Consider the following 24304-nt stretch of genomic DNA (forward strand, 5'->3'; position numbering starts at 1 on the left):
ACTAAATATTGTTCCTTTAACAAAGTCATATTAATGTACTATGTGTGTCATACAGTGCTTTCCAGCAATTGATATTAATGTATAAATAACTTTGAAAGAATCAAGAGAAATAACTGATACAAATGAAGGCTGTTGCACACTTCTTAAATGATATGTCTAATTTCTAATACTTTATTTCCAACTTTTGTAAAAATTCATGAACAATGACATCCTTTGTGTACTACCTATCTCTGTGTGTTACTTTCTATCAGCTACAACAGCTGAATGACATGAGCAGTAAATTCACCAGTGTCAATATCAGCTACAAAGTTGTTTGTCACTACTGAGTAATTTGCTGTAATTTGAATCAATGCATCATAGTTTATAAACTCATCAAAAGTCCTGTATTTAAAATCTAGATATGCAAAGTAACTAGAAGGTATAGTTGTAACATAATTGTAGTGGAGTAGAAAGTAAAACATTGTCCACTGAAACTGAGTGCAGAAGAAAAAAAGTAAAAGTAGCAGAAAATTGAAGTAATCAAGTAAGTGATCTCACAGTACTACCGTACGTCCAGATTTTTAGTACAGTAAGTTTTGTACAGTACTTGATTTGACTCAACAAAAATGTAAGTAAACATACTGTAATGTTCAGTCATTACCAACCACAGCATCTCATATCATGGAGCAGACACAGCGCTGAGACAGTAGGTGGCGCACAGCGCCTAGAAATGGAGCAAAGCTTCTGTGCTGCATCAACAGAACAGAGGGAGGTTACTGGAACAGCAGGCGGGGCAGCAGCCACTGAATCCCTCCTCTGTGCTTCCATATAGTCAGCAGAGAGCGACAGAGAACACACAGACCCACTGATAGAATTTGATTTATTTCCTATAATCTCAAAAACATACCTCTTACTTTGCTTGCACTCCAAGAAACAAATATATTCAGTTATATGTAAAGTCATAGTGTTTTAAAATGAGATTTGACCAGAGTGACTGTTTTGGCATCTGAACAGCCACATTCACTATTCCTTTGTGAAATGAATCTTGACTTTAGATCATTACAATAATTTATTTTAATGGCTATTAGCATAAAATTATAATATCACACACATACACAAATGCACACGCACAGAGCACGTGTACACACATATGCGCAGGATCTCTGAACTAGTTTATGTGTATCCCTTTTTTCTGGAATTACATCAGTATGGCATATGGCATGGACTAAGTTATCTCCCTGACTATCTTTCACAACAACACTGCATTTTGACATGATAATACAAGTTCAATCAACACCCAACAGTTAGCAGGAACAGCATTTAGTACGTGAATACATTTGTACAAAAGGTATACACAAACAATACAATATATTACGTAATTTGTCTCTTCAATATGGCAGGTACACACACACACACACAAACACACACACACACACACACACACACACACACACACACACGCACACACCAAGTCACACATTCAGTGGCTGCAGTTACTGAGTGAAGCACACATTGTACATCAGTTTCAGAGCCATTCTGACCAAACTGTCACTCACATACTGCAGACAGAGTCATTGTACTCGAGGACAGGAGAAACTATGTACAGGGTTTAATTCATAAAATATTGCACTTATTGGCCCATTGCATCTCACAGCAAGTGCTATGACAATGCTCCTAAATCTGTAACATAGAGTGATATATACACTATCTTATTATATAAATCTACATAGATAAGTCAGGACGGACTTCATGCATTTTTTTGGAGCTTTTACTCAACTATGCAACAAACAACTGACGACTCGAAAGGAACTGTAATGTTTTGGCACAAATGTTTTTTTTTCTTCTTCTATGAATTGCAGAACTGAAAGGCTTTCTGGATTTTGTAATAAGCTACAAGTTTTATACTATATGGACTTATTGTTATTAAGACCACTACAGTACTGTATGTGTTTGCTATGGGGAGCTTCCCATTTTAAACTACTGCATGTCTATGATGTTTTATAAGCAGCTTACTGAGATTCTTCTTTCAGGAGGGACTTAATTGTATAGCACAAACATGAAATTTTAGCATGCTGACTCAAAAATGAAATAGTACGTTTTATATATGGCTGTTTATTCCAATGCCAGAGCTGATTTGTATGTCATACACTGTACTGTCAGTCAGTGTGAGAGTTTTTTTGATGAATGCTGTATCACTGCTATCGTATGGAGTTGAGGATGGTAAGGTTCGGTAAGGCCTATCTTACGATCTTTAAACAGCACATATGACTTTTTGGCAGCATGCTCATCGCATCAAACTATAAAGGGTCATCTTAGAGGCTAAGCACATAGAAAGAGTTGCTTTACTTATCAGTGAAATCACACATCTACAGACAGCAAAACGTGGAATAGTACTCACATCAACGTTATACACACTGGATTCATTCCAAAAGTAAGGGACTAACAGAGGGACGTACAGAGGCCGTGTTGGAGATGCTAAAAGGCCACTTTTTTTTATCCAAGGTAGATGATTTTTAGATGACAAAGTTGCACTCATTTGTGACTCAGACACAATACTCACACTCATGCAACCCACACTCACTTACAGCACCACACATTCATTACACAAAAGAAATCTGCTACATCCTATAGTGCACTAAATCATAGATTTGGCAGCTTTAGGAAACAGAATAGACCTATAAAAGGAAAAAAAAATATACAGTACCAAAAAATAAAAATAAAAAAATTATCAAAGCACTCATTGACTCCATCCCTCATTTTATAATTATTCTAGGTCTTAAAGAGTTTAAAGGTTTTCAGGAGTAACTGTACAGCATGACTATGAACTATTTCCAGCCTTATCAAACATACTTGGTTTCTAACCATACTAACTAGCCAAGGAATGACAATATGGTGTCTCTATATTCTAGATATCCTGTAATGTTACACATTTTACAATAGCCATGTCTGTTTGTCTGGTTATTTGCTCTTGATAATAAGGTGATAAAGTTGAGAGATAATACGACAGCATTTTGTAATTCTACTACTAACCAGGGTTTGAACTGTAGTCCAGAGAAAGCAGCACTAGCAGGAGTGATAACGCTGAGGGAGAACAAAACTCTGCACACTCTACCACCTTACAGGACCTGTGCTGCCCTCCCTTTGCTTCCTGACATCGGTTACTAACAGTTGCACCCGGGCTGCTGGAGGGGCGGAGCGCTGTCTGTGAGTTTGGCAGTGGGGGCTCCCGTGGTGACGGCCGGATCAGTGTCCAAGCTCTCGGACATCTTGTCGCAAATTAGGTCGACGAGACGTTCGAAGGTCTGCTTCACGTTGACGTTGTCCTTGGCGCTTGTCTCAAAGAACTCAAAACCTTGGGAAGAGGAAGAGTGAGTAACATGAGAGCATGAAGAGACAGGAAAAGGCCAAATAATGATGATAAGATAAATATGATTTTCTGTCATTTTTCGAGAAAAACGTTGAAAGTTATTGTTGCTACTGAAGTCGATAATTTCAGTTTTTCAAATTCTATACAGCATGGCAATATTTCTATTAAAATCCCCAAAGGCAACTTAAGTACCAGCAAGTGACAAGTTAAAAAGTCATGATTTTATGTAATGACAACAACATAATGCTGGTGTCACCCTGTGTGAAATACACAGAGGGTGAATGTTGCTCTGAGACTTACCCAACTGTTCTGCCAGCAGTCTGCCACTATCCACTGAGACCACTCTCTCTTCCTCCATATCACATTTATTCCCTGCCAGCACCACCTGTGCATTATCCCATGAGTAGGTTTTTATCTGGGTCGACCTGCACGTTATCAGTAACAAACACAAAACAATACATCACAGTCAAATTAAACACTTTTGCTCTGTTTTACAAGAAAGCGTCCAGAACTGTTCTTGTGCTACTTTTTATTGGACGGCGTCCTTTAGAAACCGTCATGAAAGATGGCAGAGGGACGGACATGATGTAAAGTTTGTTCGCCATTTGGACTGGTCATGGACAGTGATTTCATCCCCTTTCGTTTGGCATCATGTAATATTTGAGTCACTGATGGCAGCAGTGGAAAAGTGGGTCAACTGCCGCTCTGTACTGGAAATATTCAGTTGCTATTGCTCTGAAGTAGGTTATTATTTGCTATTTTGTAGCTATTGATGTCTGTCGTACACACCAGGACTCTGTCCTAGAAATATAAGGGCTTTGGATCGGTTCTTTGGCTCCTGCTAACTTCGGATTGGTTAGCTGCTAACTGTACGACAGCAAACCTACAGCCTGAGACATTCTGCAGCCACGCAGCTTATGGGTTTCATCCAGCAGACATGGGCAAAACAGCCATGATCAGGCACAAACATCATAAGCGGTTCATTATTTGAGCTCTGTGTCTTTAGTTTTTAAGCCATTACTTAAGCTAGTTTATGTTGGGTCATTGTGGTTCTATCATCCAAGTAGTGACATATTAGGAACATAGTATTGTCCCTACCGATATTTAATTGAACTCGTCCGAAATATGTTTGGAGTGAAGTCATATTAGATCATTCCGATGTGTGCTCCCAGAGGCTACGTCTCCAAGACAACCGATTTAGGTATGCTAGCATTTGATTGGTTGAAGGGGCAGAGACTATCTGGAGGCTCACGTCATATGCAAATATCGCACTTACTGCCAGACACGGAAGAGTTGAGGGCGTATCAGTGTGCTAACAGCAGTAAGTTGTCAGTGCCGTCAGTCCAGACCTCAAACATGGGTGAAAATGTAGTATTTCAAATGACTCCCTTTCCTCTATTGCCTGAACTGCACAGCACGCATAAATAAAATTTGTCCATGCCAACACTTTTTGTACTTTGTAGATATCATGCCACCAAAAGACAGGAGGAGCTTTTTCACAGCCAAAAGCATACGTAATAGGTATTAAACTAACCAGCCAGCAGCCATACTGAAACCTGCTAGCTACCTGACGTCACCAGCCTTACATTATTAGATTGTTAATACTGATGTATCACTGGATTAGCAGCATTTTACTGTTGTAGCTGGTCAAGGTGGAACCAGTTTTAAATGTGAAATATGGGAGAAAAGAGGGACTGCAACACTAGTAGGCCTATACTGAATATAAAAAAGTATTTTCCGTAAACAGGTCATTTCCTACAAACTTTCTTTTAGACTTTGATCTGTCACTGTGTATAGTTTTTATGTTCATGTTAATAAACCATTCGGTTGACAGCATTAAAAAGTCCTCTTTGTTTTGGAGTGGTGGAAGGGCCGTTGTATCTAAACCTACACCCTTGCCTGAAACGTAGGAGGAGGATGTTTATTGAAAAATTTAACTTCAATAAATTGACAGCCTCCTATCTTACAATTAGTATTACATTTATCACCGTTACACTTAATTAGTACTTCAAAAGGTGAGTATAATGACTGTTAGATACTATGTGTGACATCAGTCACTGCCTGCAGCACATATACTGTACGTAAAGAAATAATTGGCATTGTGAGTCATGTCAAATGTTTCTGCACGATAGCAGGGCATTACAGGAGCTTTACTGTGAGTCAGTGATGTACTTGCACAGTTCTAACCTCTGCAATCTGCACACAATATGGGAAGGAATTTAAGGAACAAATTTTCTCCTGTGGTGTTGCAGTTTGACTGAAAGTAGGGCAGTGAACATACAAGGGGCTGAACACAGAAGAAAAAGAGCCCAGCAAGAAAGACAGGAAGAAAGGAGAGAGAGAGAGAGAGAGAGAGAGTGGCATGATGTGGGCACTGATCCTCTCTCTGTCTAGTCCTGACTTTTTATAGCGGTTCAAATGTGGAGTCATTTTGAATCCAACTGACAGAAAATCACTTGTGTTTGTATCACATCTTACAAAGCCACATATGCAGGATATTAAGGATCTGTATTTACCAGCGATCAGAGGACAGGTGAAAAATGGTAAATTAAAAGATATAAATTCTTTAATATTATTGTTATAAATGAAATTAATCGTTTGTGAATAACATGATTAATTTGATCGATTTCTTTCTTTTTTTTTTTATCCAAGTGCCACATTTGATGTGAGCATTACAATATTTCTCTGTTTTGTCTCTGTCACAGACAGGAAATGAGCACGTCACAAGCTTAATTCAGCCACAGTTGGGGAAGGAGCCGTTGCCATGGAAACCTCTTTTTTTTCTCCAACCTTGTCACAAGGAACAAGGGAGAGAGAAAGTGAAATTAAAGCCTGTGGCAAAGGCAAAAAATGAAGGATTCTAGTTATATAAAACCAGCCTCTTCCATTCTACATAGTTGATGGATTTGTGCACTGTCTGCTAAGTAAGCTTACAGGTAACTCTCCAGGCTTGTCTCTGCCAGTGACACACTTGGCTCCATTAATTAAGATACCCATCACAGACTGTGCTCAGACTGGTGTATTCCATCAAAGTGTCAGACAGGCCTTAAAAGAATAATAGCTGTGTCTGGCTGCGACCTCTCTTTACAAGAAAGCCTTGTTTTTTCCGCTCACAGAGACGGGAAATTCATTTTAATACAATATCATGCCAATAATAGATTGCAACATCCCAGCTGTGTGTTGTGTTAAATATTTCATCAAGAACACCAAGCTTTAAATGTGCGTTCAGTTAGTTTAAATGCTGCAGCTTTAGCCATGACAGGTGCTTCCTAAAGCAGCTGTCAAGTGCTGCTAGTTAAGTGACAATGGCTAAGCAGACACTGGCCTTAATAGCAATTGTCATAGTCCTAGAATGGGCGCACGCCACGTGGCATGCAGGTGAAGTGTAAACTGCAAAAATACCACCACCTGTGTGTATCATGTCTGTGTGAGTCATGTCATCATTTCCTTGCAGCTTGCCAAGAGTGTATTACCATGGTGATTCAGAAATCTTTCCTCTCAAAGGTGCTCATTCTGTTCTCACATAATCTCTTTGGGATCTCTATTTGAGATATATGCATGAAGGCAGGGTGTAAATAAAGTGGGGAATGACAGATTCTCAACCCAGAAACCTTGATTCTGTAGCTGATTGAGCGCCACCTGTTTAGATATGAATGCATCATCATAAGTCACCAACATTTGGGCTTGGCTCAGATTTACTGTTCAGCCTGCAGACGCTTGTGTGACTCACAAATGGACCAGAGCCATGACCTTGACAGGTCTCCTTTTGATCCCCAAGCCTGACAAAGATGCACACACTCACTACATAACAAGCCTGTCAAATATTGGAGGAAGAGAGAGAGAGAGAGAAAGAGAGAGAGAGAGAGAGATGTGCTGTTGCTGTAAGGAGGATATAGGCAAACTGCTTGGACATGTACATTATGGAGACAAACAGGAAGTTCTTCTTCTTTTGTTGATACACAGTGCAAAGGCCCTAGAGAGGATAACTTCATACAAAACTGTCAAAAAACATACCAAGATGACTCACCAGTCCTGCACAGCGCCAAAGGACTCCTCGTTGGTGATGTCATACATGAGAATGAAGCCCATAGCCCCACGGTAGTAGGCAGTGGTGATGGTCCTGTATCGCTCCTGGCCTGCTGTGTCCTACACACAGACAACATGATTTAGCATTGCTGTTAGCCGGCTGACTGATATGTACACTGTCAGGCTCAACAACATCGACGTGACCCATCACAAAACATGCAAATCCATAATGGTAAATGAGCAGAGATGTCTACATTATTAATATACAGCTATTTATACACAGAGAGATTCCTCTGGTTTAAATCAGGGCAACATTTGGGATTTTATTTCCACATTTACTCATGGCTTCATTTATTGTGCTCACGATGTGGAAATAATCATTATGCTAATTGCCTCACTGGCTTTGCATTGATGAAGTGCCAAAAACAGCGATTCAGTTTTGGCTGATGTGATAGATTCTTTCCTCTCCTCAATAAAATAATCAGTCAGCTGTGCTAAACACTTGGTGGTGCAGTATTCAGAGCTCAGCTTTATGTCACCCATTTCTTAGGGAAAATGGGCTAAAAATAGAAGTAAAATGATTTAAAAACTGAGTATCTGCTTGCTGTCCATGATAAGGCTGAACAAATTGCTGAAAGGCAAAGCCAGCGAGCGATTACACAGCATTCGAGGAGTAGTACATTGTACACAGATTACCCTGGAAACAAGCGCCCACTGCATTGCTACGAGATGTCAATGAAAATGCTAATGGACCCCAGTACAGACAGATGAAGCTTTTCTATAGTGAGAGAGGTCATAAGGAAGGAAAGGCTATGAGTTTGGGCATATTTTTGTTCATTTGATCTTAACCCGGTTATCTATACACTTTCCTGTAATTGTCTATAGATGTGTCCATTTACTGTTTTCAGATAAGTTATATAATAATAATAAATCCCAATGATGTCCCTCCTGTTTATGCTGCATGTTTACTCTGCTGTCGCTCCTCCCACAACAAGTGTGTTTGCAGGCTTCTGTGAATCATGATGGAGGACTTCTGGCAGCTCTACTTGGCTCTTGTTAAACAGAGGCCCGACAGGCAGCACTGGATTGTATTTGCCACGGTGGTTTTGCTTTCTGTCAGTCTGCACATGGCTGCAACAGTGTCCCTGTTATAGCCAGAGGATAGCTCTGACCTTCACTCCACAGAGGCAGAGCTCATAGCCTGCCAAGCTTCCACACACACCACTGCGAGGACCTTTTGTCATTTTATAATAACACAAAAATGCATGTGAATGTGTGCATCTTTAATGTCAGCAGCTAGAGAGTGTTGTATAAATAGTATCTTTTGTGGATAGATATTCTGAACAGCATAAAAGCGGATGATGAATACGCTTCATGTAATGTTTTTACCTGATACTGTGGCTGTGCCAAGTCATGATGATAATATGTTCCGGTCATCTGAATGACAGCTTCATATCAGTCTGAACTGTAACTTATGGACATTTTAGTCACCTATTGATTCTCGACCGAGTGCTTGACGATGACCTTTGCATATTCAGGCTATTCTTGTGAGTTGCTTTGCCAGTTCTCAGCTAAAAAGACAAAGCAGGATGGGGGAAAAAAACAGCTGAGTCCTGAAAATTGGAGCTCCTTGAAACGCTTTTCTTGTAGTCCACAGCTCGCCAGAAATCAATCCAGGAAGCTGACTAGCCCAAGTGGAGTAGTAGTGAGCGAAAGCTGACAATTGCCAGGACTCTTCAGTTTTTCATAAGGTTCATCTAGGCAACACGCTGCACTGTGTTTCATTCACTTCAGTCTAATATGACAACAGGGACAGCACTATGATGCATTATGACGCTTTTATCTCTCAGCAGATTAATGGTGTGACTAGCACAGTGACATTAGCCAATAGCCATCACCTTAAATGGCCACTTACTGTAAGTCTCAGCTCTCTCTGAGCCCAATTAAAAAAGACAGGCCAATTAACTGGATGCAAGGGCATTCCCTTTTCTCTCTGAATATGCTTGTCTTTGCTAATGATCAAAACACATTATCCTGATTAGCCTAGTCATTTGACTGTTCAAACTCACTCATCACATCTTTATGTGATTAGCAAACATCAAATGTCTGGGGATGGTTAATTGTGGCAAAAGACAACTATTATAACAACAGAGAGGAAATCATCTAAGGGAAAGAAAGAAAGAGAGAAAGACTGACAGGAAAAAATAGAAAGGAATAGAGAGAAAGATCTATCTATCTAAAATACCCCCCCCCCCCAATATCTCAGAGGTATTACTAGACAATCTGCCTCAACAGCTCAGATGAACTCCTAATTAAAAAGCCTCAGACATTCTTCAGTTTCCCACACATTCTGAGGAAGGTGTTGCTTCTGTGATCTTCCCCACTATGTGCCAAACTAACACTTACTAGTCTCCTGTCAGCAATGTTGAGACTTCCATCTGTCTCCGTCCTTACATCGCTGACTTTTAAACCGAGAAAACACAATAGAGCCTTTCCTGAAGCTTTCTTCAATTAATTAAGCATGCAGCTGATGTGCCACACATAAGGCTAAAGGAAAAATACACTAAACATATTCTTGTTTCAGATTGAGGTGTTGAGATTAAAACACTAATATTATAAAATTGCCTTGTTAGGATGGTGAAAAAATCCCTTTATAAGTGAAATCGTCAAATCTATCTATACCTACGAAGCTCAAATGGTAAAAGAAGTTGGATTAGCTTCACTTTGATTTAAGTATATATAACATGATGCAAAGCTTTTCTGTAACCAGAGATGAAAAGGGAGGTTTTTCCATGCATACCAAGCGAGCATGATCCATCCTGTGAGCCAAAACAAAATTGGATTAATGCATAGGTGATCCCATGTACGCATGACTTTTTTTGTACAGCCAAGCGCACAGCAATTAAGTCACAACCTGTCACAGTCCTTGAAACGTATTGATCAACAGAGAAAGATATGGGCAGAGGTCAGGGGAAAGTGGGCTCTGGGCATAGATTGACAGGCTTTTATAGACAGCAGTCACTCTGCAGGAACACAAAGATGGAGAGAACAAGAGAAACAAGGGGGCAGGGCATTTCTGAAGAGTCCCTTCCCCCTTAGAGCTTAGGTAGTCCTCCAGGAGACCTTGGAGGACTACAGAAAACAGATTTCCTCCAGACATGAACCATCTTTCAACATGCAAATGTTCTGGATTTGACTGAATTGAGCAGAAATGTGTGCATGATTGGGATGACATGTCCCTCACTTGGAAGTTGCTTTGGATAAAAGTGTCTGCCAAATGAATAAATGTAAATGTAAAGGAGAAACTGTGGCTTTCTGTGCATTGCTGCTTTGTAGAAACATGTTTTCTTTCTCCTATAAATTACCGTCATTAGATCATGTGCAAATCCTATGAAGAGTTTAGCTTTCTAAATGTATGTGCTTATGGGGGTAAAACAGGCTTTTCAAGTTTAACAGTAGGCAAGTTGTTATCATGTTCTCCAGCCAAGGAGTGCAGGATGAGCAGAAATAACACACCTTTGATAGCTATATTCCACTTCCACTTTTATCTGGTTTTTTCAGGGATCAAACATTTTGTGGCACACATCTAAATGTCTAATGCTTGGATGTTAATATTTCATACCCAGATCTGCAGTTTGATCCTCTTGTCATTCTTGTACACAGTCTTCACTTTGAAGTCGATGCCTACTGTGCTGACGAAGGCCGAGGTGAAGGCGTCATCGGCATAGCGGAACAGGAAAGACGTTTTGCCCACGCTGCTGTTGCCAATGATCAGCAGCTTGAACATGTAGTCAAAGTTTTGGTCCCCTCCCTCTCCCTTCCCTTTCACATCCTGAGTAGCAGCCATCTGCAGAAACAAAAAGAAATGAATGCATAAAGAGCTTCACCTTGAGCTAATGTGAAGCTTTTTCAGAGCTGCAACACACAAAATATATGCACCCAAATGTTAAACACATTATATAAAAAGAGAGAGATAAAGCGCTACAAATGTTGCACACAGAGGTACAAGCTTGTTGTATAGGTCACAGATCAGAGGTGACAGAAGGCTGTGTCAGGCAAACCAGCATGACCAACACAGCAAGCTGTTGTATTGATGAGCATTAGAGAAGCAGGATTTTAAAAAGCTGAGTTTGTCTTCTCTTCAGTCATTTTTTTTTCAAAATGATTCCTATAATGAAACTAGAGGATTATGATTATTTATGCTTTCACTGTTATAACTTAAAAAGCAACATTTAACTCATCATTACATTTCAGTATTTTTCATGTGCTGGGCAAATTTTTGCTTTTTATTTTCCTATATTGTATTGGACAAAAACATGTCAAACACTCTTTTGTTCCAATTCATACTTGACTATTAATAGTCCTGAGACTGTGGTGTTTTGATTTGACATTAACCATTAGAAAAACATTCACCAGAGATGAAATCTGCGTCCATATTAGAACTGCTAAAGCTCACCGTTATACAAAGGACATTGTAATGTATGATAATGATTCTTTCACCTTTACAGCGCATCTACACTGAACATTACTGTGCAGGCTGTCAGCAGACACCGACCTAAGAGGACAAGAGTACTACGCGCAGGATGACAAGAGCACAGTCATCTTTGCTCCAAGGTGAATGTTTTGACAAAGCCACTGCGCTTATATGCCATACATGTGCAGCCAAGCTCTCCCTGCAGCCTATGCAGTTAGAAAAGATGCCGGACCTCCATCCTGCACATCCTGCATTGGGTTACTGTTCGCTTCCGTGTGTGAAAAAAAATACACCACTGAGGCAGAATTTGCAAGGACACCGCTTTATAAATATCAGTGCAATGCTGATATTCACACACCACAATAAAAAAAAAACAGTCAACCTGATCTAAAATCACACGATGAGCAGGGAGCTGCAGCCGGATAATGTTCGACAAGAGAATCTGGGCAGGAGGTCATTTTATCTATTGATGAAATTCTTCCACGTAACTACAACACAAAACCACATAAACGCGTTGAGGACGTTGTTTTAACAAACCTGTTTTGAAGGCCTCGGTTCTACCTGTATCTGCCCCTGTTCTGCAGAATACGGTTTTTATGTTTGTGTCAAATGCAGGCGTTGATCTTCTTCCCCCCTCGGTCTCTCTGTCTCTCTTTGGAGCGCCGACCAATTTCAGCACCTGGGAGCTGTCCCCTCCGCTTCGGATCTGGCACGCGCCCCTGAGTTGACGAGCCTGGCTCGCGTGAGATGAGCACGAGCAAAGGAAAGTGCGTTTCGTGAGTGTCCTTGACGTCACAGTGTGAGGTGGGGGTGGGGGGGGTCAAGAATATGGGGGATGTAGTTTTTGCAGGGTATCAGTTCAGGGCAGAGGACGATGTCAAAAGTACAGATTGGACTACATTACTCAGCATGCAGCGCGTCCCAGCTGTCAACAGCTGTATGATTTACTGTGGAAGCGCAGGAAAAAAAAACCCTTTGTAGTTCGGTTTTTAACAAGCATCAAACCGTAGACGCTCTCCCCATCAAGTAAGAGAAACACTACATGTAGCAAAGCTGTAAACCTTTGTTCAGCCTCTCAGTGTTCAGTCTCTGTAATAAAAACCATGGTATGGTCATGTTATGGCTGTATAATTTAGCCCATATATAGCCTATACATATATCTCCCTCTCTCCATAGGCTTATAGTAAAATCAAATATCTTACCTTCCCATATAAATCCATTTTGTCCAAAGAAAAATTTCACCTGTTTGTTTTAAAATTCACTCCAGTAGCTAACAAACTCCCAGCTGGGCAGCATGAATTATTATCTTTTTTCAGGAAGCAAATATAATAGCCTCTCCTTTTGCGTCACTCTCGGTCGGTCTTGCTGCCGGCCCACCCGCCCATGCAGCCTGCTCTTCGCTTCAGAGAACAAGCGGCTGAGCAAACAAGAGCGGCCTGAGTGCTGATGAATATTATTATCACGGGCCTTTCAATGGGAGCAAGAGCAGCATGAGGCCGCAGCGGAAGTGAAAGACATTGACATCTTTGCAATTGTAATCTCATCGGTCCCTCTTTTTAGGCGGATTATAAAACCTCCATAATTATTTTGAGAGGTGCAACTGTAGTGAGTGAGGCTCATATCAGCAACTGTTATGCATTTTCCTGTATCTGTAGCCCTCAAATAGGCTAACTAGCTCCTATTACTCATTTTACGCCTGAAGCCAACATTGCTTATAATAGTCCAGCATGCGTTAAGAACCACCACAGCACCAGACACAACAGATATTACATAACCGTGGTACAAGGTAGATAGAAATCCTGACTGTGGCTGTCAGGCGTTGTGTCAGCCAGTTAGCAGACACCTGATAGGGCGTGTATGCAGTTACTGGGCGGGATTTGGAGCGGACTGACTGACTGCCCTTTGACAGGAGGACCTGTGTGTGTATGTGTGTGTGCAGGCTGCTGAGTGCGCAGTAGACGAGGGGCGGGTAAGGTAGGCTGCACAAACGTGTCTGTCTCTACAGATGTCAAGATTTAGTGTTATAACTTCACAAATGTACCAAAAATGTTCGATATATATATATGTATATCGCTCTCAATGAGGTTATTTATTCACTCGTTCGTTCAATTTTGAATGTTTTGCACCGACTTCATCCAGAGCCAAACATCCTAGATAAATGTTTGTTAGCGTGTCTGACGCTCCTTCAGTTCGGTTTTATCTGATAGAGCTCCTCTTGTCCAGCAAAATTTCTTGGTCTGATTAATAGACCGAGCTGTTGTTTCAAATACATGTGCATGACCCCAGCGTGCAAAACAAAACTTTTCTAGAAGGTTTCTGCATGAGGAAATCACCGTAGCACCATCTGCTGTTGGAAGGGGTTCTCTGGTGATCTTTTGCTCTTGGCAGCTAACTCATGTTGCCTCGTGTTAATGAGTGACAAAGTTATTTTTATCCTGAGCAATTTTACCCTGTTTTAATGTCACTGTTTTCTAAATTAAATTCAACAGTTAATGCAGATTATGGCGTTTAAAATAATATAGGCTACCTTCAAGCTTTTAGTGAATTACTTTTATAGACTGGATTCTTTGAAGACCTGTGAAGAATGTATTTTTCCTAAAAGCATAGACATTAGGAAAGTTATTCTTAACTGGTAGCTGATTTCTTTACAAAACCATCTGACCAAAAACACTACAGTCTGTCTTGTGTATCCAGGGAACATTTTAGGACTCGGGTCCAACATAATGGCCAATACTGGTTTTGGCTGACATGTAGGATGCTGGCGTTGTCTACTGTTTCTCCAAACAGTGAGAAACAGCCATCAATGAGCACAACTCAGTCATTGGTTTTCTTCATCAGCTCAATAATTCAGCATTTTGTTTTTGTTAGAGATAGATATTAGACGTTGTTTTTTGTTTGTTTTTTTGAGATATATCCATACAGAATAGATTTTTCCAGAGGCTGCAGTAATATCTCCCCTCATTCGCTGTATTTTTAACCATATTGGTGACAGTTTGCGATGGAGGACTCCATTGAGGTGATTCTGCAGGAACATGGCAGGGTCCTTCCTACCAACAGACCCCATCCTGTACTGACAGCCTGCACAGGTGCTCTTCTCACAGGCCTGTATGGAGTATGGAGTCTCTTTGCAGTGCCTGGCTTTCGTAAAGTCCCGTGGAAGCTCAAGGTGCCTGAGATTTCCTTCTTCTTTTTTTGTTTTTTTGTTTTTACCCCTCTGCTTTGCTCCTCCCTCTTTCCACTCTTTCAAATGTCAAGTGCTGCATGTTTGTGTGAAATCCAAGAAGACAGAGCCTAACTTGCACATTAATGATAATTTGCTTATTTTGGAGCTTAGTGCTCCGTGCTAGCAGCAAATCTGGGAAAAGAAGAAAAATGGTAAGTCTATAACTGGTTATGTTTTATGGAGAGCTGCACCATCGTCTATGGCGCATTAATCTGAAGTGATTTCGTGCAGAGATCGGTTTTTGCAAAATAATGGCTTGTGCACTATTTTTTTTCACTGTCAGTACAAGATGAACAAGAAAACACGATGATCAGGAGCAGATTATCAGATGTTAGGTAATGACGAAGAAATTTGTTATTGCATTGAGAATCGGAAATCTTAAAACAAAAGTTAATATCACTGCTTAAAGAATTTGATCAAAATGTAATTGTCTTTGCACTTATGATTAACATGTCACTGACCTGTGTGTTCCTTGGAATAATGATACATTGCTTTACTCATCGTGCCATCCGTGTTTCTCATAAAACCTGTCATGCTAGGAGAAGAGTGGAAATGTACATTATCAAAGATTAATACCCAGTTTACAACAGCTAGAGACAAGAGTGAGCTTTGGTATATTTGTCATTCAAACAGACATTGTTAAGCTATTCCTCTGACAGCTTGTGAAAGATTAGATTCAAGGTTATAGTCACAGCACTCAGGAGACTATTACAAGCAGAGGAAAATTTAATATGAAGCATATCAAGATTTGTTTATGTGGAAAAGAGGAGATTCATGTTGCTGTGGTGTTTCAAACTAGGATTCTCAGTCTCATTCAGTGGAAAGACAGATTAAAGAGACTTATAATAATAATAATAATAATAACATGATTACTGTACTACCTCTCACTTGTATTGACCTACTGTGTGTTTGCACTGTGGTCTAGGTTCCTTATTTGCCCTCCAGTAAAGATCAGACACTGAACATTATAAAGCTGCTTGAGGGACGAACAGGTCGCTTAGCAGATCTGGGATCAGGAGATGGAAGACTGGTTAGTGAGCCGCACCTGTCTTTTTATAATTATATATTCATTTGTAAACAGGATTGGAAATCTGATTGAAAAACTGGGTGTGTTGTGATTTGTATCAATGCTGGAGGTTAAATGTGATTGTGTTGTATATGCTCGTGTGTTCTATTGCTACTCTTAGGCTACACATAGTTGTATTTTTACACACTCCCATTTGATTCCCAGGTGTTTGCGGCCTCTTCTGCTGGTTTCCAGTGCACAGGGTATGAGATTAACTCCATTTTAGTGGCCTATGCCAGGAGCAAGGCGCTCTGGACAGGAGTGCCCTCCAACCAGGCAACCTTTGTTAAAAAAGACTTCTGGAAGGTAAGACCTTAACAAAAAGTATTGCTGTCCTTAAATCGGATCAAAGTTGTTGTATGACCATGTTTGTGTCTCTCTTCTTTCATAGACTGATTTATCTTTGTACAACAATGTGACAGCTTTCCTTGCTCCAGGAGTGGTGAGTTTTCCTTCTATGAAGAATTATACCCCCTGTAGAATATTTATAAGTCCTATGCCATACGTAACATTTAATTACTAAGTGACTGATTCAGCCATTTTGCACTGGTTTACAGATGGGGGTCCTGGGTGAGAAGCTGCTGAAAGAGCTTCCTGATGATGCACGTGTCATTGCTTGTCGTTTTCCTTTTCCCAACTGGCCACACCAGTCGTCTGTCGGCTCCGGTCTTGAGGAGAGTTTTGCTTATGACATCAGCACTGTGCGCTCACACCTGAGATGTGCACCCAACACTGTGGTGTAAACATCACAGTCTCTGGGTTACTTTTTGTTCTCTCATTCTTATCATCGCCATAGCATCATGCACCAGTGTCTAAGATATGGCAGCGGCTTTAGCTTTCTTTCTAAGGGCTCTTCCACTACAAATAACCTCAGTATAATTGTTATTCAATAGTTTTGTCCAACTTTGTGGGGTTGTATATGTTGTGTTATACTTAGGCATTTTTTATGTTTTGTAAATAAACATAAAAAATGCCTATGTCTGCAGCTCAATGGCGTCTCTGGGTCAGCCAGTGAGCTTTTGGACACACAGATGCTTTTGTGTTCTACTTGGCCACCTCAGGGGTGATTTAAAATACTGTAATTATCTGCATCATCTGATCCTTGTGGCTCATATGGAATATGTAACTGGGTAGAGCGATAAGCACTTTAGTCTGGAAACCATGTTTACAGGTGCAACCCACTTGTTTGTTAGCGCTTAAGAGATTTTAATAAAATTTGCTGGAATGTTTGGTCATTTTCCAATGAACAAGTGATTTGGTTTTTTTTGATTATCTTATCAGGATCTTTTTAAAATTAATTGTTAAGAATTAGGGTTTTATTAACATTTCTTTCTTGTGAACAGTGTATAGCTGCATTGTTATTTTGGTAAAGATACAGATTGCAATTGCAACATTTGCTTAGAATAAAATATTTAGAGGGATTGTGGTGCCATGGTGGAGAAATGTGCTCTCTGAGCGCTTTCTAGTGCATGTCACTAAAACTGTCTTACTGTGGCATCTGCAGTAAACAGGAGGGTGACACTGTCATCTTTCCAGTAGTTCATAGTTCATACCTGCATCTGCTAACTAGAACACAAATATTCCTATCTCTCCAACCGTTCCACTCATTTCCATTCACACTAAAAAGTCTCACATGTCAGTGTCCAATTGCAATACAATATACACGTAGTCTTTGGTAAACATAGTTTAAAATGGAGAACAGATTTGCATCCGTCACTGTAGTCTAAATGATATCCAAAATCTCCACCTGAGGGTGCTAGTGCTCCAAACTGTTTGGTGCAAAAACACAGGATGAGATGAACCTGAGTAGAATACAAACAACATGTACCCTCTGCATAGTGTATATTTTATCAGCCAGATGCACCAGAGTTTCATCACCTTGAATTATATTTTGCCCAAACATGTAAAGGGTCCATTCACCTGCCTGGATTCACATGTAAACTACAGAACATCTATGTCTTCCTTGTTATTGTGGATGGCGGCTGGTGATGCTAATACTCAAATATGCTTGGGGATTATATTTGATAACACAGAATCCTCACGCTGCTTTATCCCCTTTGATTTCATGTCTCTGTGCCATCATCAACACCTATGTACATGCAAGGTAATCGATATCAGGCAGACCTCATGCTCTCATTTCACACCGTGACGTCAGAGAGAGGGCGGCAGACAGCGGGGTGGGGTGGGTGCCAGAGTATAAAGGCTCACAGACGGAGTCTCCGGGCTACATTCTGAGTACAGGACGAGCGAGCACGTCTAATGGAAGTACAGAGAAGTATCGGGTCCCAACAGACAAACAGCAGCAGTATGTGTGAATCGACGCAGAGGTCCTGCGAACCTCGCCGAAAACGAGTGGATGAGCGTAGTGCGCCCTCAGAGATGGCCAGGATAATCACCGATCCTGTCACGGGGAAGTGCTACTGCCGTGGAAAAGTTTTGGGAAAGGTAGCGCAAGCATAATAATCTGATGTCGACTTTTTGGATTTACCTCATAACCTGAAGACAAATCATGTTAACGGTGTTTTTCCTCTTTCCAGGGAGGATTCGCTAAATGCTATGAGATGACCGACCTCTCCACCAGCAAAGTTTACGCAGCCAAAATCATCCCACATGCGCGCGTCTCCAAACCTCACCAACGGGAGAAGGTAAGCCTGCAGCTCCGGTGCCTGTGCGCACTGGTGCAACTGAACATCATATGTCACGAAATTGGGTTAAATTACAATCGTGAACATTTTGTTTTTCCCTCCCGCTAGATTGACAGAGAGATTGAGCTGCACAGATTACTGCACCATAAACATATAGTGCACTTTTATCACCATTTTGAGGACAAGGAGAACATCTACATCCTGTTGGAATACTGTAGTAGAAAAGTAAGTGCTATTTGTCACATTCTCAAGTTTTTAACCACTGTACTTCATCTTTTGCCACTGCTGTCTTTCAAATTTGGATTTTGGATTTGGAACACCTGCATTGCACCCAAAGTCAATGAGGCAGCACATAGGCAGTACTCAGTCTGCCCCCACTATAAAAGAACTCTAACCTGTTAATTCATTTTATGATACTGCAGACCCATAGAACAGTTTTATGTGATAAAACCCATCATATCAAGTGTAAGTTTTTCTTCAATAAGTAAAATGTGTGTTTTTATGTTATGCTACAGGAAGCAGCTCTGATAATCGTTCTCTCTATGTTTTGTCTTTTTACAGTCATTAGCCCACATCCTTAAGGCTCGCAAGGTGCTCACTGAGCCAGAGGTGCGTTATTATCTAAGGCAGATTGTCTCTGGACTCAAGTACCTGCATGAACAAGAAATCCTTCACAGAGACCTGAAACTTGGTAAGGAATCTCTTTGCAGCAGTGACACATTACACTGCAGAAACACTTTGTGCACAACCGTAAAGATGCATTCTGTGCAGCTAGGATATCATTTTTTTTGATACTAGCCCACTTACTCCTCTAGTTTTTCTTTAATCAGTTCATCAGAGGATCCATGCTCTATTCAGCCTTTTATCCTAGGTTGAATATCGTCATCTCATTCCCTTTCTTCCCCAACAGGTAACTTCTTTGTGAGCGAGTCGATGGAGCTGAAGGTCGGGGACTTTGGTCTTGCTGCCAAGTTGGAGCCGGCGGGAAACAGGAGGAAGACGATCTGTGGGACTCCCAACTACCTGTCCCCTGAGGTGCTCAACAAACAGGGCCACGGCTGCGAATCAGACATCTGGGCCCTGGGCTGTGTAATGTGAGTAGCTAACTGTAAATTCATCATTAGGGAACTTCATAAGGTTTAGTAATATTAATAGCTATTATTAATTATTAACTGATTACAGTCTAATATCATATAATCCTAAATTTAAAAATGCACATTGGCATGAAATTTGGACTTGTCTTGCTGCCAATCATTTGGAAACTTGTGTATCAGTACATTTTTAGTGAAATCCGCTCACATTTGACCTCTGCCCTGTTCCAGGTACACCATGCTGTTGGGCAGACCACCATTTGAAACCACCAACCTGAAGGAGACATACAGGTGTATTAGAGAGGCGCGGTACTCCTTGCCCTCGTCCCTGTCACCACAGGCTAAGCAGTTAATCGCCAGCCTGCTGGCCAAGATCCCAGAGGACAGACCCAACCTGGACCACATTCTGAGGCATGATTTCTTCACACAGGTTAGACGCCATTTTCACCTCTCGATATATCTGTTCCACTCTCTGTCAGTCTCTCTCGAAATGTCACAGTGTAGGAGTATAACAGTGACCCCCTTCCCACCGGCCGCACACTGACCCACTTTCGTTCTCTACAGGGCTTCAGTCCAGAGCGTCTGCCGGCTAGCTGTTGCCATTCGGCCCCAGATTTCCACATCTCCAGTCCCGCTAAGAGCTTCTTCAAGAAAGCTGCAGCTGCGCTCTTTGGTGGGAAGAGAGACAAGGTCAAATACTACGAGACTTTAAGTGAGTATTAGCTCAACCACTGGGCGCTTATGCACTTAAAACGCCGCTTGTCACACCAGTCAGTTATCTTCCACTTTGTCAAATTACTGCTGCCATTGGAAGCATCATTAAATCTCACATTTTACACCAAGCTGTTCTGATGTCAGTTTATGTAGCTGCTGGTTAAAAAGGCATTGTTCTGATTTTTGTGTGCTGTTATTGTCTTTGATAGATAAGTTAACCAAAGAGGAAGAGGAGATCTACAAACTGCAGCACGACCTGGAGAGAACTGTCATCAGCCAGCAACAGAGCAAAAAGATTTCTGAGGTAAGAGATCAATTATTCAGCACAAAAAAGTATATTTATAAGAGTGTAGGTCATAATGATGCAGTTGTTTACTTCATACAGCCATATAGATATTCAGAATCCAGTGAGTCTTTCTGATGCTGTACAAAACTTTATAACAAGCACAGTTTCAGAACAAACTAAAAGCACTTATTTTTAACCTTTAAGCCAGCCACTTTGCATCTGTGGGTGACCGCTGAGTCATAGTAGGAAGAGATGATCTAAACTCGCAGATTCTAAGCCCTGTCGTCACTGATTCCCACCTCAGAATGGAAGTCTACTTCCACCATCTGCCGAGAGCCCGGTTGCCCTGGCAACAGAGAGCCAGTCCCCGACAACGCGAGATACCATCCGTCTGATCGTCAGGGGGAGTCTGGGGAGCTGCAGCAGCAGCAGTGAATGTAAGTTCGCCAGCCTGGATTCACACACGCACAATCATTGAACATTCATTTGGCATTAATTGAACATATATAATACTCTCTTTTAACATGTAGCTGTGAAATTAAACACAAGAAAACTGAATAAGTGCATGAATGATAGAGAGATTTAATGTGACAGCTGGAGTGCAAAGTAATTTCTTGTATGTGACACCAAGCTAAATCACCCTCTGTTGTTGCTCCCAAAGGCCTGGAAGACAACACAACAGGGAGTGTGGCTGAGACTGTTGCAAGTGTGTTGAGGGGATGTCTGGAGAATATGCCTAAAGGTGAGTCCACTTGTTGAAAAGTAATGAACTATGCATGTTAATGATTAGATAATAACACACCCACATTTCCTCCCAGCTCATTACTGATGTTTAAAACCACAGTACAGTTTAGAGTTAGGATTCAGTGAATCTGGAGGGGCTCTTTAGCTCTTGGGTGCTTCAACAGAAATCTGGTATAGAGCGTGGTTGCACAGTTAAGGTTGTCATTTATTTAAATCTTTTGAGTAATTGTATTCTAATCCTCTTTCTTTGTGTTCTTATTCACCCTGCAGCAGATGACATTCCTCAGGGCTCAACCAGCTGCAGTCTTCAATGGGTGACTAAATGGGTGGACTACTCCAACAAGTATGGCTTTGGCTACCAGTTGTCTGATCATACCGTGGGAGTTCTCTTCAACAACGGCACTCACATGAGCCTCCTGCCAGACCGAAAGTATGCACCATTCTATGCTTTTACAACACTCCACCCTCCCTTTTGAAAGTTATTAGTCAACACATGTAATGGAGATGGCTTGTTTGAGCTTGCTGTGGTATATAGAATTGCTCATAATTTTTCAATTAAATGAATTACTGCCAAATTCAAGGCGTAGTCTTTATCTTTTACATTTGAGTAGATTTTCATGTGTTGGCCAGAAAGTTAGGAAAACTTTGCAATTAACATTATTTTCAGCTAGTAATGCCACAGAAATGTGAAGAAATCAGTGTACTGTATTTTTTTGTTTCATGGTTGCATCGTTGAGTGGTTGCATAACTCTTTATCTCCTTCTCTCTATTTTTTAAGGACCATCCATTACTATGCAGAGTTGGGCCAGTGCTCTGTTTTCCCGACCTGCGAGGTTCCTGAACACTTTGTGGGCCAAGTGACTGTGCTCAAGTACTTTTCCCACTACATGGAGGAGAACCTCATGGATGTAAGCAAATATCTCTATTCCCCCACTCCTCTTTTCATTCCTGTAATATACACCCCCCACCCCCCCTTGCAGTTATGTTTCTTTTTGTCTTTCCACCCCCTGAAGCATTAGAAGTGGTATCTTTCATGTTGCAGCCTGTCTAATTCTGATGTGTTGCCTCTTTTGCTTTCTCAGGGTGGGGACCTTGGTAGTATGACAGATGCACACATGCCCAGACTCTACCTGCTGCAGTGGCTCAAGTCCGACCGCGCCCTTATGATGCTCTTTAATGACGGCACTTTCCAGGTAAACACAATTGCAGGAAACATGGCCGTTGCTGAGCATGCTCAGAGCAACACTGTTATGGTGCAATGCATAACACGTTGTTGAGGTCAATAGAGGAGAAGGATTAGACCACAAATTAAATGAGAAAAAGGACAACTTGCAATTGACTTGTGTCAAAAATTGATAGAGGGCAAACTAACAAACTTTTCTATCTCCACAGGTCAACTTTTACCATGACCACACCAAGATCATCCTGTGTTGCCAGAGGGATGAGTACATGCTGACATACATCAATGAGGATCGTGTCTCCAAAACATTCAAACTCAGCTCCCTGCTGACCTCCGGCTGCCCCACTGACCTGCGTGAACGAATGGTGTACTCCCTCAACATGCTCTTGCAGAGATGCAGCTAAACCTACAATAATATGTTTTGGACAGTGTTGAACAGTCAAACCGATGCACTGTGCTGCTGCAGTGCTGCAGTGGGACAATGATTCAGACGGGATCTGCTCAAGACTGGTGGACCAAGGATGGAATAGTGCAAAGTAAATTAACATTCCTACACCATAGCACCTTTGTGACTCAGCAGAGCTGCAGGTGAAAAAATATTAGAGAGACTGAAAGAGATTGCAAAAATTAAATGTAGCACAATGACTGTGGATGGAAAAGGGCTGATTTGTATGTCGATTGTTGTAGGAGAGGAAGGGTTGAGTATGTTGGTACGAATGTGAACCCCAGATGTTTGGGGGGGGGGGGGAAGAGGGATGTTTGGAAGTAAAGACAAACGCTGGGCTGGCACCAGCTTAATTGTGTATAGTATAGTTGAAGCTGTTTATAAAGGCAATCAAATTAAACTGATGCTCTGAATGTAACCAGAGCTAGACTGTGGAATATTGTAAATGATGTACAGTGTATGTCACAGCCATCTCAGCAGTGCAACGAAATGATGATTTGCTCATGTGTATGGGTGCTCCAGAGTTCGGCTATTTCTATGTGTGAGTGTGTATGTGTGAGGGGGAGGGATATAATATCACACTAACTTTTAAAACTGTGATTTGTTCTCCTTACTGACAGATGGACTCAGCACATTGAGCTGGGAATCAGAGGGGAGATGTGAGGGAGGGGAGAGAGGGGAGAGAGGGGAGCAGAAGGAGAGAATGACATAAAAAAAAAAACAGTATCAGAGATTCTCTTAAGGATCCTTTGAGAGCCATTATCACCTTGGTAGAAAATGTCCTAAATTATTGTGTTTAAAAAGTGCAGTATTTATTTATTTAATAATAAAGAGCATTTTCTAAAAAAAAATCTACTCCTGAGTACTTGGTGTTACATTTTCTGACTGTGCCCTCCGAATAGATGCCTAAACCAAACTGAAAATGAGCTGTGTCCTTGTTTCATATGTTGCATCTTAAGCAGCTCCAGAGTTAATATATTGTACAGTGTGATGAGAATTAAATTAAACTTAATTACACTCATATCGCACTTGCATGAGTCAAAGCAAGTATTTTATCTTTAAAC

General features: G+C 41.1%; 3 protein-coding genes across 5 annotated transcripts; 2 read left to right on the forward strand and 1 right to left on the reverse strand.

Annotated features, from left to right (window-relative positions):
- Positions 1-842: 842 nt before the first annotated feature.
- On the reverse strand, positions 843-13549 carry rab3c (RAB3C, member RAS oncogene family). 2 transcript variants are annotated; one of them, XM_087170392.1, is made up of 5 exons: positions 13049-13549; positions 10995-11219; positions 7374-7492; positions 3647-3771; positions 843-3331 (listed from the first exon to the last, which is right to left on the reverse strand). In XM_087170392.1, exons 1-5 carry the CDS (start codon positions 13064-13066, stop codon positions 3141-3143), a joined length of 678 nt encoding a protein of 225 aa, XP_087026518.1. In that variant the 5' UTR covers positions 13067-13549; the 3' UTR covers positions 843-3140. The 2 variants fall into 2 exon arrangements, with proteins under 2 accessions (XP_087026518.1, XP_023249960.1); XM_023394192.2 differs by lacking the exon at positions 13049-13549 and adding an exon at positions 12384-12610.
- A 262-nt stretch (positions 13550-13811) lies between these two features.
- LOC111645136 (ATP synthase subunit C lysine N-methyltransferase) lies at positions 13812-16997 on the forward strand. Its single transcript, XM_023394202.2, has 6 exons — positions 13812-13820; positions 14839-15012; positions 15995-16099; positions 16301-16441; positions 16527-16577; positions 16693-16997. Exons 2-6 carry the CDS (start codon positions 14845-14847, stop codon positions 16876-16878), a joined length of 651 nt encoding a protein of 216 aa, XP_023249970.1. The 5' UTR covers positions 13812-13820; positions 14839-14844; the 3' UTR covers positions 16879-16997.
- A 1345-nt stretch (positions 16998-18342) lies between these two features.
- Positions 18343-24095, forward strand: plk2b (polo-like kinase 2b (Drosophila)). Of its 2 annotated transcripts, none has more exons than XM_023394258.2 (14): positions 18343-18580; positions 18673-18780; positions 18889-19005; positions 19342-19471; positions 19691-19874; positions 20103-20301; positions 20436-20583; positions 20795-20889; positions 21176-21308; positions 21533-21613; positions 21889-22045; positions 22394-22523; positions 22698-22808; positions 23008-24095. In XM_023394258.2, the coding sequence occupies exons 1-14, from the start codon at positions 18395-18397 to the stop codon at positions 23197-23199; spliced, it is 1971 nt and encodes a 656-aa protein (XP_023250026.1). In that variant the 5' UTR covers positions 18343-18394; the 3' UTR covers positions 23200-24095. The 2 variants fall into 2 exon arrangements, with proteins under 2 accessions (XP_023250026.1, XP_023250025.1); XM_023394257.2 differs by having other exon boundaries at positions 18344-18580; positions 21886-22045.
- Positions 24096-24304: the final 209 nt, after the last annotated feature.

This window comes from Seriola lalandi, unplaced genomic scaffold (assembly GCF_002814215.2).
Source record: "Seriola lalandi dorsalis isolate HSWRI2012SDOR001 ecotype SW California unplaced genomic scaffold, Sedor1 jcf7180002054946, whole genome shotgun sequence".
Classification (NCBI taxonomy): domain Eukaryota; kingdom Metazoa; phylum Chordata; class Actinopteri; order Carangiformes; family Carangidae; genus Seriola; species Seriola lalandi.